General features: G+C 39.3%; 1 protein-coding gene across 1 annotated transcript in view; it reads left to right on the top strand.

Annotated features, from left to right (window-relative positions):
- The window catches only part of bcam (basal cell adhesion molecule (Lutheran blood group)), a 48508-nt gene extending 34053 nt beyond the window's left edge, over positions 1–14455 (top strand). Inside the window, exons 9-16 of the mRNA XM_063879698.1 lie at positions 278–393; positions 2350–2491; positions 3553–3677; positions 5185–5326; positions 6190–6213; positions 8996–9137; positions 10174–10273; positions 12334–14455. Of these exons, the coding sequence (XP_063735768.1) occupies positions 278–393; positions 2350–2491; positions 3553–3677; positions 5185–5326; positions 6190–6213; positions 8996–9137; positions 10174–10273; positions 12334–12336 (794 nt within the window). The 3' untranslated portion in view covers positions 12337–14455. The remainder of the gene's footprint in view (positions 1–277; positions 394–2349; positions 2492–3552; positions 3678–5184; positions 5327–6189; positions 6214–8995; positions 9138–10173; positions 10274–12333) is intronic.
- The last annotated feature ends 856 nt before the right edge of the window (positions 14456–15311 follow it).

Here is a 15311-nt window from a genome sequence, read left to right as displayed (position 1 = left end):
CTGCGCTGCATAATTAGATTTTATCCCAGGGATGAAGCAGAGATAGACTAGAAGTGCATAGAACAGGCTTAACGTTGGCTTTGAATTAGCTGAACTATAGAGTTACTATCTGCTCAGTAAGGTCATTTTAAGAGCCTTTATACATGGTTGTTAAAGGAAGGGTCAGCCTTGATTTCAAGTGGCACCTCTTTAACTCATTACACTGTATAGAAGGCCTCAGGTTTCACGGGTCTTCCTCCCTCTCTCTCTAAAATACTTGTAATTGTCTTTCTATCAGACCTCGACCCTGTGAGCGTGACCCCCGCCGAGCCTCAAGTAGTCATGCTCGGAGACAAGGTGGAGTGGCAGTGTAAGACCAAGGGCTCCGCTACACACACCGTTCAGTGGAAAAAGGTAAGCTTCATTTCCTTCTCCTTTCTACTTTCAAGTGTTTTATTTCTAATAATCTAGACTTGTGCTATTCCTGAGCATTTCTAGATAGCTGTTTTTAAGTCCTGTCTTTCCTGGGCCTCAATATTCAGACATTTAGTGATTCAGGTTCAGTTTTCAGTTCAGTTTTACCCTTTTTTTCATTGGATAAAACTAAATGTCATGCTGTGGGAAGCTAACTCAGTGTGCAGCTGCCATATAACTGGAACCATTGCTGCCTATACAGACAGTTGTGGCCCTGCTACACAAGCTGCATTGTGTTGTGTCCAATCGTAGCAACTGGTGAGCAGACACTAGTGTTTCATCCATCTGGTCCTGTTACGCTTATCTTCAGGTTCATATTAGAATGTGTGCCTCTCTTGTGACATGTCTCCATGCTTTAATGTTCAAAAAGCTATTTTTCTCACACTGCCTGTGCTGCAGCTCCTCTTTCTACCCTCTGTCTGAAACCAGAGCCCAGTCTGCTCTGATTGGTTAGCTGGTTGGCTCTTTTGTGATTGGTCAACCGCTTAGAGATGCCCCGCTCCTTAGCCTACATCACTTACAATGTGTTGGAGTGCTGGCCAATAGAATCGCAAGTGTTACACGTAAAAACAGGAGTCTAATGGAGGTGTTTTAGGCAGGGGGAGAACTTTGGGATTTTAGCCTTTGCAGGCAATTTACATGCAAACAAACCTATACAACACTCTACAGGAATGAGAAAACCCCAAAATGTATAAGAGAGTCCCTTTAATAAATGATATATAAAACTCTGAGAATTGTTTATCCTAAAATAAATCACACTTTGTAGAAAACATGCTTGATCAGGGTATGTAATTTATGATTTACAAAGGCAGGATACCTTAATCGATGCATGCTGAGTTAAAATCAAACAGGCCAGAACATCAATAACTGATTAGGGTAAAAGGTCATTAAAAATATTTGGATTGTCCCTACTCTGTTTACCAGAGGATTAAAGGTAATAGCAACAAAACACATTCCGTATTTATTTTCTATGGCAAACCAAATAGAAGCTCTACAGTAAAAATACCAAAGAAGATGAGTTATCAAACTGGAACATCATATCAGAGTTACAGCATTGGTGTTCTCTGTATTCATCTCCTCTCGTTATGTGAAGAATTTTCCTCCTGTGTCAAGCCTGTTGTTGGTAGCCTGTGTATCTATTGTTTTGTCTCCTGGGTGTGATAGAAAACTGCTGGTTTTCTGGGAGAGAACGTGTTTGTTCTTGGTAATAAAAAAAAAGAGAAGATTCCTATGAGAAGAAGTTGAGGGGAATTGCAAGAGACAGGTTCATCATGGCGGACGGACTTTGATCTGTTATCACTGCGCCTACAGGAGCAGTGTGTGTGAAGGTTCTTCTTGTGCCTTCCCATCATCACTGCGCGCTAGATGTTGTTCTATCCTCATGTTCACATACAAAGAATATGTCGTCTCTCAAATTACGTTTATTGTTTCTCCTGGAGTATTTTGTGTTTGGGTTGTCAGCTAGTCCTTCTTATTCCCGGGAACCTGATAGCTCAAGAATGCCAAGGGTGGCACAAACATCCACTTATACTCAAGGATGCACTGATAAGATTTTTGTGGTCAAAGGTCTCCGTGACCTCACGCTATCGGGAATGCCATATCTCAGGAACACCACGAGGGAATTTCTTAAGAGTCGTAGAAACTTTCAATGGAAGTCGAAGATGGACTAATTAGGAAGTTCTGTGATAAGGTCAATGTCACTGTGACCACACAAAACACTTATTTGATCATAACTCCAGAATTTATGCGCTAATTATGACTATTTCCCCCCAGAACCAAATGGGATAAAATGATCATGATCAACATTATCTAGGCATACTTGAACTGCAACTTGACTGGTTTGCAGAGGCATAATTCTAGTGGGTGGTAACACTAGTTTCTTCCCTTTTTCTCCAGGGCTCTGAGGTGCTCTCACAGGACGGTACTCTGGCGATACAAGCCGCTTCCTATGAAAAAGCTGGAGAGTATGTGTGTGTTGGCGCCGTGCCATCTGTGCCCGGACTGACGGCCATGGCTAGTGTCAACCTCACTGTCAAAGGTAACATGCACACTCTTCTTAAGGAAATCCACCAAAAACTGTGTTTGAACAAGACTTAAGGATTTAAATCAAATCAGCATCTGTGTTGTTATCATTTGACACATACATGCACACTTACACACACAACCCCACTGGTAAATGAATAAAGGGTAACCCAGAAGCATGAGGCCTTTTGCTTAAGAGCAGCAAAATGAAACACTTTCCTTTAGGCAGAGTTACACACCCCCCCCACACACACACACACACACACACACACACACACACACACACACACACAGGGTTATAACAATAGCAATGTTTGGGTCTTCTGGATATTGTTTTGGTCAGAGGAAGGAAGTTGTGTAGTCCACGGAAGCAGCTGAGAGAAGGTGTGGCTTCCTACTGTTAATAATTTAGCTGGAGAAAACCATTACTGTGCAGATGAATGTGTACTGTAAAATAAAGTACAGAAGTTTAGTGGAGTCGTCTAAGCCTCTTTGAACTTACTGTAGTTTAAACTTCCACATTTATTTTTTGTGGTTCAACTCAAATTTCAGTTTGGAACTTAGGTTCTTCTTTTCTTCAAGGTGTTTTGTTTTTAATGTGATGGGTTGAAGGAATGTGTTGCTGAAATGTTGGCATAATCATAAGCATGCATAGCTTTACACTCTGCAGAGTCCCTTGTTTTTGAAGTAAACTGAACTCATGGAAATGTCTATTAAGATTGAATTGTAGCCCAGCAATCTCTAAATATAATTAGCTTACTGGGAGCTGCTATGAGTGTTTTATTAATCACTCTAATGCAAAAGATCTGAAAGTAATTCATGTCAGTGAGACTGATTTAACTTATCTTACCTTGTTTTCCGATGTTTAGTGAGTTTAACTAAAGGTTTTTTTTATACTTATACAACACAATATGACTTTGATTACCAAACTTAACTGAACTTAAGTTAGCAGGGGGTTATATGGTATTACTTTAACCAGTCTTACTTATTTACAGTGTGTGTGTGTGTTTGAGATTTTGCTGTCTAGTTTATTGGAAAAGTTCCCCCTCTTCACTGACTCTGTCACACCCTTTCCAGGAAAGCCGATGATCGAGACTCCGGCTGTTGGAGAGGTTTCAAAGGAAGGAGACATGGTGACTCTGAAGTGCGCTGCCTACGGCGTTCCTGCCCCTCAGTTCACCTGGAAGCCCTCAGGAAAAGAGGTATGAATGCAAAAACACAGTGAAGACAAGCAGAGTTGGAATACCTGGTCAGGTGTACATAAATCATTCTGAAAGCAGGTTTTATGATCTTTTCCTGGAAGAGGTTGAAAACTATTAAAGAAAGCAGTGGTTAAGATGCATTCGAAGCAAACTAACTATCACTATTTTCATCGGGTCAAAAAGTAAAGTGTGGCACGATGTTTCAGAACATCTGAAGATCATATTGGTAGGCTGGTTGTTAAACTTCAAAAGAAATAGGGAAAAAAAGTAGAGAAACCGCTCCGGGTCTATGATAAGTAATATTTTATTTTTATATTTCATATTGATGTGGTAAAGTTGAGAAGAAAATCCCTTATGAAGCATCTTGAAAAGAAACGTACCGGGGGTATGCAGCCTCATGATTGAAATATTAAATCAAATAAAGTGATAAAGTTTGATAAAACTTTAATGATGCTGCCGAAAAGTCGGATCATTTCAGTAGCAAATAGATATGTTTGGAAGATCAAAAGACGAGAGATATTTAAGCTTGAATAACTGAACAGATTACAATCATGGGAAGAAATATGTAATAAAACATCATTAAAATGTGCGAATTATAGGAGCCAGGTGTTGGAGACCCATTACCTAAACACTCAAAACAATAGAGTACAAGACTCACAGACACACCGGGGATTCAAGTTAAAAAGGAAGAGACTGAATACTACAAAAAGAAATTGTCAGGAGCATGTGTCTGAAAACTGAGAGAATCTTAGAGGCAGTTTATCCTATCGCTTAGTAAATTGCCTCATCCACATTGGTACCATACATCTACATTTCCTTATGTAAGCAGAGGTGGAAAGTAGCTAGGTACATTTACTCAAGTACTATCCTCAATTACACATTTGAGTTAATTGTACTTTACCTAAGTATTTTCATTTTATACTACGCTGTGCTTCTATATTACTACGTTTTGGGAGCCAATTTTGTACTTTTCCTCCAATACATTTTTTTAATAGATATATTTACCCATTACTTTTCAAATGTTGACACACAATGCTTTGTAAAAACATTTAAAATATAATTATTTGGTCTACATTTTACCAACCAACATTATATTCAAGTAACTTGAAAAATGTACTGGAATTTCCCAGTTCCAGCTTCTTAAATGTGAACATTTGCTGCTTTAACTTAAAGATATTTTTGAAATATTTAGACAGAAAATGTGTACTTTGACTCTGAATACGTTAAGTTCATTTCCGTATCGTGCTTAAATTAAAAAGTACCATTCTCAATGCAGTACTTTTCCTTGAAATTGAGTTTTTCTGCAGTGTGGTATCAGTAAAGAATCTGAGTTTAACCACCACTATACAGTATGAAAGAGACCACTAGTCCCATAGGATTCAGCAATCTCCAGCAGGAAACAGTGCTTCCTTTATGAACTAATTAGCAATGTGCCACAGATGATAAGTATAGACGGTAAATGATGAGGGAACTTCTAACACTCATGTTTTCTCTCTCCTACATCCAGTCTGTATCAGTAGAAGGTGGCAAGGTGGTCAGCACAGTGACTCTGGAGGCCACGCCCGAGGTCATGAAGGACGGGGTGAAATGCGAGGTCTCCAACGAGCACGGAAAAACCAGCGAGACCTTCCTGGTATCTCTCAAAAGAGGTCAGTGTCATGGGACGACGATGCTACGTTATCTCGTTCCTCCACCTTTCCCAAATAGAGAGAAATGTTTTTGATACGACAGTAAAATTGTGATTTGACGATTTGACGTAACTTTTGCAAAAAGAAAATGTGATTTGCTAGTTAGAGCTGCACCGGCTTTTAGTAAGTTCAAACAAACTCAGCTTGGTTATAGTGAAGCTAAGATAAGAAAGTTACACATCAATAACATAAAACAAGTGGCACAACACAAAGTAGTTCCTCTGTAGACATTGGTTCTTAATAATATATACCGACTGAACTGCTGCAGCTAAATTGAAAAAGCATACAAACAGTAAAGAATAAATGGTGTTGGTTGACTAATTGGATGTTACACTTGACAAAATGCTGTTTAATAAGGATGAGGAAGTTTAATATTGTCCCATTCTGCTAATAACGATTACAAAATGTATGCAAATAACTAAAATATACCAAATAACTTCAGTCAGGTTAGACTAATCTGATACATCTCCACTCGTTAAAAAAACATGTACATATGTGAAAGATATTTTCCTCAATGTATGCAGGTTTAAACACCTGGCAGTCCATAACTACTGTCATCGTTGTAGTTACTGTAATTAGTGCTAGGGTTTTTGATGCTACAGTTCCTGTTGCATATTTGGAGCAGAAGTAGCTAAGAAGTTTTAACGGAATAATCTGATTTAGTAAGTCAGTCATTTTTCTAGTACTTGCAAAGCATTTAGGAACTTACTGCACAATCTTTACAATTTAATAATAGCTGGTGCAACTAAATCCATGTTTTTTTGTACTTTTTTCCAGCAACAAAACCTGGAAACTAACCCCTATGTTCTCCTCCTCTTTTTCAGCAATTGGCAACTCAGCCGACAGAGGTAGAGCCTTCTCCCTTCTCCTCCTCTTCTCCTCCCTCCTTCTCTCAGGACTGTTTGTTGTACAGACCCTGTAGTTTAGAAACCCCCCCCCCTCACCCATCTCCTAAATCCCCTCCCCTTTATCACACACACACACACACACACACACACACACACACACACACACACACACACACACACACACACACACACACACACACACACACACACACACACACACACACACACACACACACTCACACACTCCCTCCGTTGTACTGTAATCTTGTATATTTGCCCTCTTGCTACCGAACACTGTGGATATGTATATTGTTATTCTTCTTCTCTTGTCACCTTTGTATGATGTCTGTCCTATATTTTGTGGATGCTACTACAACTTTTTTGTGGCCCCTAGGGGACAATAAAGGAATCTATTCTATTCTATTCCTTCCTTTCCTCTCTGTGTTTCGTCACTGTGTCTTGGTAACTTCTTCTTTCCGACTGCCTTCTTATTCCCCGCTTTTCCTCTTTTCCGCTGCTTCCACTTGCCGGGGTGCTGTGTGTAGGATCTAGTAACCTTAGCTTTTGTCTGCGTTTCATCCTTGTGGTGTGTGTCTGTGTGTGTGTGCGCTGTTGCTTTGCTATGCTGTGGGACTGAGAAACTCTCTTTCTCTCAAAGTGCTGCTTTCTGGAAACCCCATGCTTAAGTCAGGTCTGTATCGCTAACCCTTTTCATGTGTTTGGCGTTTGTCTAGAAGTCACTGCGTGTGTATTATGTATGCACACAGTGGTAATGTATTTTGTGTTTACAAGAGCTACTGTGTTTGTGTCTCCATGCTTGTATGACTATAGTTGAGAGGACAGACCTTAAATTAGGGCTTTTTGGTGGGAAAGGAAATGACTTTCTTATAACTTTATTCACCACAATTTCAATTCAGCAATTATTTCCCTTTTTTATTCATACACTGATTACTTTTTCATTTCAATCAATGATTTATGTGGTCTCTTACATTTCAAAAAATAGTGAAAATGTCTCAGTTGATGTGCTCAGAGGTCTCGTTCTTTTCTGAAACCTCCCATACAGTGATGTTGGTAACGCGGTTCTGTAATCTGACCACTTTTTTCAGTAACGAGTAATCTAACGCGTTACTATTTCCAAACCAGTAATCAGATCAAAGTTACTTATCCAAGTCACTGTGCGTTACTATTCTTGTCATTTTCCTTAGTATTTTTGATTTCTTCTTGCGTCTCGGGGAGTGACGTCTATGCGACAATTAAGTCACGTTTTCAGCACGAGGACAACTCATGTGTAATCCCAAGCAGCGACACAAACGTAAACAACAATGGAGGGAGGAGACCGATGCGCGTTTTCTAGCTGTAAATACAGTCACTATTTTGAGTTTGTCTCAGCTAAAGATGACAATATTAAGGTTCGTTGTTCTCTCTGTGCTGGAGACAAAGTGCTATCTAGCTTCAAAAACACTACGTCAAATTTGAAGAAACATTTGGAGTCGCAGCAGGGCACAGACACACTGTGTGAATGTAACTAATAAAGTAACTTGTAATCTAACTTAGTTACTTTTAACTAAGTAATCAGTAAAGTAACTCAAGTACTTTTTAAAGGAGTAATCAGATTACTTTTTCAAGGTTACTGTGGCAACACTGCTCCCATATGATTTAGTTTTATAGCCAACCATTCAAAATCAATGCAAACTAAACCACAGGTAATGTTTCAGGCGGCTTGATTTAAGAAAGTAATGGGCAATGCAGAGGCAAAATAACCTTTCCACCAGCTTGCCTTTTATTTTATTTTCATCTCAGAACATAACAGAATACCACAGCCTCGTATCACAATCAGAAAAGTTGGTTTGCTGGTAATTTGTTGAGCCACAGAGAAAAGCAACAGTTTTGTTAAATACACCTTGTGCATTGATTTTGAATAGTTAACCGTTTAACCGAACCGGTACGATTTTAAAAGAATAGTTTAGCGGGGGCTATGAGATGAAAAAACTAACCAAATAAGATATAACGGGTTAATTAGTGAGCTCTAAAAGTGTTGAGAGGCAGATTTTTTACCCTAGGTGTTTCCAGTCAGTACACTAAACTACAGTCGATGAAAACAGTGGTATCGATCTTCTGATATACATCGAGACAAGAAAGCAAACTAGCATATTTCCCAAACTGTTGAACTGTTCCTTTAAAGGACACCAGCCAGGCAAAGTGTTCTTAATAGTGTCCTTAAACACACACATTCTTATTGTAGCGTCATGTCCTCACAAGTATAGTGATACAAGTGCAGGTGGATGGGTGAGTATGTTCAGTGTTGTCCTCTGGCTCTGGTCACCTGTCTGGTTTTATCTGTGAGTGTACAGGCCCCGTTTTTGGGTCCCGTCACTTTTCAATCATGCATTCCAAAAGTTAGTCTAATCCCACGTCCCAACCCCCCTGCTCCTTCTCCTCCCCACCCATCCATCCATCCATCCATCCATGGTTGTCACCTGGACACCAATCCTCTCCTTCTCTCCATCCTCCCCATCCCAACACCTCTTGTCTCCCTCGTGTGGCTCCCCAAATGAAATTATGTCCTCCCTCTCTTCTACCCCACAAATCCAACACCCCCTCATGATTACGCTCCCCTTACCACCACCCCTTCAAAAAATCAAAACTATCCTCCATCTCCTTCCACTATCCTCCACCCCCCTTTCCTTTCCACCCCTCCTCTGTCCTCCCTCCACCATCCCAACAACTCTCCACCCCACCATCCACCCCTCCCTCCATGTGTCCCTCCGTTGCGGCGCTGTAGCTGACAAGCAGCAGGGAGGCTCCAGTGGCGTGGTGGTAGCCGTGGTGGTGTGTGTGCTGCTGCTGCTGCTGATGGTGGCACTCATCTACTTCCTGAACAAGAAGAGCAAGCTGCCCTGCGGCAAGAAGGACAAGAAGGACATGTGAGTAGAGGAGAGGGGAGGAAAGAACAGGTGTACCAAAGGGATTAATGTTGGTAGTGATTATATTTGTGACTCAATAACCCCTCAGTACACCATAGTGCTTGTTGTAAGGATGTTCTTTGTTAAAAAAAAGGATTAAAAACAAATTGTTCTGAAGTTGATTCAATAAGGGCTCTTCAAGGAAGAAATGATCAAAGAAATAAAGCTTGTTTCAGTTGCTTTACATTTTTTATCTACAAAATGGGTCAATAGTGAAAGGAAAATACTACATAAAAACAGCTGGAAGGATTCTATATATGAATGGATTTCTGAGAATAAGACACTCTTGAGAAAAGAATAGGAGTATTAGACTTTGCATTTCCCATGCCATTTAGCTGAGCAACATGCTGAGTTTCCTCATCTTTCAAACAAGTCATTAAAAAAGTGTATAACCAAAAGATACGAGACTCAAAACGATCCATTAATGATAAAAACGTCATCATTTTTGTTTCATTGTTTGAGTCTCATTTGAGTACTTTCCTTTACAGATTAAAGTCTGAACATTTAGAAGTATTTACTTAGAGATAAACATCATGCTGCCTGCTATAGTCTCTGAAAGGCTGTACAAAAGAAGAGCTAGTGAGTCATCTACCTGCCCGTTTGATGACAAAACAGTTGCCCAGTTCAGCCAATGAGAAATCAGTCGGCTATCCTGTTTTCAATCGAGACCCTTTCCAGTAAAGCAGAAGGGAGGGAAAATCAGTACACCCGATTCACATCTCTGCAGAAGCACACTTTATTTACTGTTGTCTTGTAAATGTGCAATATGGAAAAACAATTACAGGAAATATAAAACACCTACTCAGCTATGCATACAAAGGGATTGCTTGATTAGCTGGAAAAGTCATTGTTATGCTATATTACATTTTAAAATCGTATTAATTGTGGAGTAGTGGAGTAGTGAAACATCAACCAACAAGCTCTAGTCATTTTAAAGCAAATACTTCCCTTTTCCTAAACCTTTCTTTCTTTCTGTTTCTCCCCGCTCTCCGTGCAGGGCCGGTGGAGAGGTCAACAACGACATCGTGGTGGAGATGAAGACAGACAAGGCCAACGAGGAGGCCGGTCTCCTCAACAAGAGACCCTCTACAGATAAGGTCAGGACAATGGACACGGGCACCCAGGGGTTACATTTCATGGAAATGGGTTTTGGTCTTCAGTGCAGTGGATGAAAACCATGCCACTCCTGCTCTGAACAGACTTACTCTAACTCAATTTCCATTCAATCACTTAGTTTTTTTTATTAAGTTAGTTTGTGGTCAGACCTGTAAGATGCTTCTTCTTACACGAAAGTCAAGAGTAAACTGTTTTCAAACTTGTTTTGGGTGAAATATCTCAACTTGCCTGGAAAATATAGTTTAAATATTGACGTTAAATGATTTGGAGGTGACGAGACAAGCCGAAATAACTCAAAGCAGTGGGATTGGGAGAACTCCTCTTTGGATATATTGCAATGGTCATTTAGACAGAAACTCGCCTCACAAGATTAGTGTTAGACATAAACACGGCTTTCCAGTCAGCATATAATGTCTTCAGGCACATCACTCATGAGTCTAAAGTCAGCTTTAGCTCAAAGCCAGCTGTTTTGAGAAAGCCATCCCGCAGCTGATGGAGTGTGACAGCTGTACGGAGTCATTTCAAAATGTCATCACAAATGTAAAACGTTTTATCATAAAACTTACCGTAGTGGCATTTTTGACGGGAGTATAAAAGCCGGTTTAAGCGAGTTTAGTTCTGTGTGATATTTGAACCCACTGACAGTAAAAGTGTGTGACATTTCAGAACTGCATGGAGATTGCTTTCCCATTTACTTTTCTTTTGAAATTGATATAATGAGATGGAGAAGTTGATCTCTCCAAATGCTACGATGTGATGTTTCATTCCTGGGATGTCATCCAAAGATGATCACCCCCCTGTGCGCTGTCTTCTGAAAGGCTGCCGCCCCAGCCGCAGAAGGATTCATTTTATCCTGAAATTAAATCTTGACTTGTTCATTTTTACGACCTACGATTTATTCATGTCTTATTGCAAGTAATACTCATGAGTTTATAATGCTCACAGCTGTCCATACCCGCTGCAGAAGTCATGACAGTGGTATAGTGTCCTGAAATATCCTGTTCTACGTTTTATATTTTTTATGTCAGTGCTCTAATAAAAGCACTACATGCCCTCAAAATACCCCTGAAGTTTGATATTAATTGATCAATTATGATATAAATTCATTCAACTGCAAGAGAGAAATTGTGCCAATATGACTGTAAGCTTTGGATCAGTTACTTATTTAAGAATCGCAAATAAAGAAAAAAGAAAACCACATTGATACCACAAAAAAAACAACAAGATACCTAGAGCTCCTGATCAGTCAATTCAAAGTCATCTTTATTGTCAATCTTTTAATTTGTGTGCACAGACAGAAAGATCGAAATGCTGTTTCTCACAGTGCGATGTATTAAATAACATTTTTACGATATATTAAAAAATAAATAATAGTTGTGTTTTTTTTTATTTAAATAGTAATAAATAATAATAAAGTGTTCTATAGCATTTTGATATTATAAAAAAAGAACATGTTGATATAATTTAAACTTTTTACCGAAAGAATTGCCCACAAACAACAAAGTCAACTTTATTGTTCATCTTTCAGTTTGTGTGTAAAGACAGAGAGAAAGACTGTTTCCCACAATCCCGAAGATTAAAAAATACAAATAAATATTAAAAACAATACAGTACATACATACACACCTGTACACCCACTTTTTAAATATATAGATATACAAATAAATAATCAACATAGCCGGGTCGGCTGAAATGAACTTAACAAACTAGAGGAACATGACGGGGAAATATTAAAAAGACTAGAAAAAAAACACATCAGGAGAGCGAGGGGCTGCTGCGTCTGCGTCATTATTATACATCTGATGAATTGTAAAATAATCTGTGAATGTATTTGTGGAAGGAATATATATTTATGAAGTTAAAAGTGTTCTTCATTCACATGCTCTCAGACTTGTTTGAAGGATAAATATCAAACGTATTTGTTTGTATGGTGTTTGAAAGTCATGAATGCAGCATTACTTTCCGTTATAAGGACACATGCATTTATGATTATGGTCATATTCATATTGTTCTTTGTGCTTTTCTCTCCTCTCTCTGACAGTGATGAAACAAGACAATGATAGAAACCGACCGAGGGATGAAGGGAAGGAGGAGCGCAGATATGAAGACAACAGGGCTATTTTTAATTCACTTCACAAGACTGGACATCGAGAGGTGGAACATGGACATTTGTTTTGGGACCTCGGGCAGCACATCATGTTTGGCTTTAGCTATGCTTTGTTTTTATAACCTGCAGTAGACCTTTATGAATGGAGTTCTTTTATTTTTTATTTTTAGAGATATGTTTCACCGTGAAGATTTGACTCCATTCATTGATGCTACTACAGGTTGAAAAAACCATGTGCAAAATCACAATGTGACGTCACTGGATGATATTATTGTTATTATTATTATTATGGCTTTCTTTGGGTTCTTCTTCACCAATCACATCTTTGGTTGACTCCTCGACAGAATAGAGCTGGACAGAAAAGCCTGGCTGACACAATCCAAACACAGTGGCAACATCTTTCTTATCTACCCCAAATTAAACACAAAATGCCATTACGCCACTGTGTTTTCCTCTGGTGTGTGTGTGTGTGCGTCTATTCTGCCTTGGGGTCTGCACTTAAATTCTGTCCTCTGTGGGTATATTGGGGAAAATGTATCACGCATTGCCATTTTGTTTTTTTACTCACCTCAATAACAAGTGATGATTTACGATCACAACCTTTAATCTCGCAGCCCATTGTTTGGCACACGCTGCTGTTACATTTCCGCTCAAAGAAGCTCGGTGTTTGCTTTAGCGCTGTGTGTTTAATTGCATTTTTTGCCACCTGTGAATAGTTTTTTTTACAAATTAGTTTTCCGTTTAGACAGCCCAGGCATTTAATAACACCTTTCTTAAATTGCTTGCCTTATTCAATCCAGCAAGAACTCGTCCAAACAAGCAAGATGTTAGGTTGTACAAATTTGTTCTCGCCCGCATACTTGTAAATGTTGTTAGTACATGTTTTTTTTCCACATTGCTCGGCTGTTTCTTTCCTGTAAATTCAAATACTACTATTAACCTGTCTGTCAAGCAGGAGGTACTGAGCATGAGGGGGAGTTCAAAGTGTCTGCGGTTACTAAACTGCTGGCACAGGACCGTAATAGCTACTATTTCTAACCAAGTGTTTTTGCCACCTTTTTACTCCTCTCCTCCTGGGATGAAACAAGCACAGCAAGCAGCATTTCTGCCCAGATCGCTCGACTATTATCGGCTTTCACTGTAAATGTGTTGGAATTTGGTAAAGTGGTCGAAAAATGGGATTTTTTGTGACAGAAAAATGGGCCTCTCACAGGGGCTGCAGTTACAGATTCACCTGTTAGGAAAAATAACTGGTTCACACTAGTTTGATACAAGCAGGGACGGGAAGGCGTGGGAGGGATGGGGGTGGTGGGTGGTGGGAGTTGTTGCTGGAGTAGGTGATGTACCTTTTTTATTTGTACCAAATGGAAGAGTTTTGAGTGTCAAAGCAGAAGTGTTTGTGTTTTGTAGGTGCGCAATACTGCCATTTTGTTTCCCCCCTACACTGTCAGCAGGCCAGAGAAGCATTTTAACCCTTTTACTTTGTTGTACACTGGAACCAATGGCCTTGATTGTTTTAAAGAATGTCACCTCAAACCACTATCTCCAACCACAAGGCTCGTTTTACTTTGTAATGTCTGTCTACTGATCTCGCCATATTGACTGTTAGCAAGCCTGTGATGGTAGGCAAAGATAGATACCTGAACGTCTTCTTTTGTTTTTACTGTTTTATATAAAATATTGTGGTATAAAAGTTTTTGTTTTTTTTTAGAAAGGGGGATTCCTAATTTTGGAACTACTGAGTTTTCATTTTTCCCATGCTTTTCCACTCGCTCTGAGAGAAGAGAGAATTGTTGGTGTTTTTTATTTAGGATTCTTTTTTTAGGTGATATTCTCAGTGCTTTACTTCTCTCTCTCTCTCTCACTCTCTCTCTCTCTCTCTCTCTCTCTCTCTCTCTCTCTCTCTCTCTCTCTCTCTCTCTCTCTCTGTACTGTATACTGTATATTTTGTGGTACGCTGTTGTGACCTCTGTGGTGTGTTGATGTATCTTTTTATTTCGTTCCAGCTGTTTAGAATTTATAATGAAACAAAACTCAAGAAAAACCAATCACAACACTCTACTCTCTGTGTTTTTATTTGCAATAACTGATTTCATTCTCGATATACAAATGGGTCTACATTTGTTTGGAAATCTACTGTGTTGTTTTCATCGATACAGAGCAAAAAAGTGTGTCCGGCCATCGAGACAAACTCACAATATTGAACATCATCTCTAAAATCTTGACACATCTAACCAATAACAGAAGTATCAAATAGCCTGTGATGTAATCATCTGTGTATTTCTTTCCCACGTTTCCTAGAAGATTTCAATTTAAATTGATTCCCAGCTTGCACCAACATTCAATCTCTTCGATATAATCAGCATTATGTAAATTCCCCCCTCACGTGGATTGATCTCATGATTTGTTGTGACAGAACTGAAAACTTGAGGAAGCTCATGTTTTTACATCGATAACCACTGTCGGCCAACTTCAAGATGCAGCGTTCTCTTTACCCGCTTTCATGTTCACAAATGACTTGAAATGAAGCCATCAATCATTAACAAATTGCTGTGCAGCTTTGTAGATTGAACAGTAACACTTAGCGGGATGACGCTTACCAATGGGATCTATAATCATAATTGACAATTTGAGAATTCATACATCAAACTGAATGTTAATTAAGAGATGGGATGAAAGGCTTTTTCTAAAAATCTGATCCAGGTTTTTTTTATTTTCTACATTTAAATAAGCGTACCTCCTTGTTACAGTAAGCTCACAGTGTCACCTTGGACCACTTTATGACGATTTGCCCAACAATATGCATGCAGTCATGCTCTTCCGTTTTGGCCAATCAGAGCAGTTGTCCTGACATATCTCCTGCTTTGCTGGCTCTTCCATTAGGAAATTAAAAGTGTCCCATCAATGTGACC

This window comes from Eleginops maclovinus, chromosome 3 (genome assembly GCF_036324505.1).
Source record: "Eleginops maclovinus isolate JMC-PN-2008 ecotype Puerto Natales chromosome 3, JC_Emac_rtc_rv5, whole genome shotgun sequence".
Taxonomy (NCBI): domain Eukaryota; kingdom Metazoa; phylum Chordata; class Actinopteri; order Perciformes; family Eleginopidae; genus Eleginops; species Eleginops maclovinus.
This window is presented reverse-complemented; position numbering and strand designations above follow the sequence as displayed.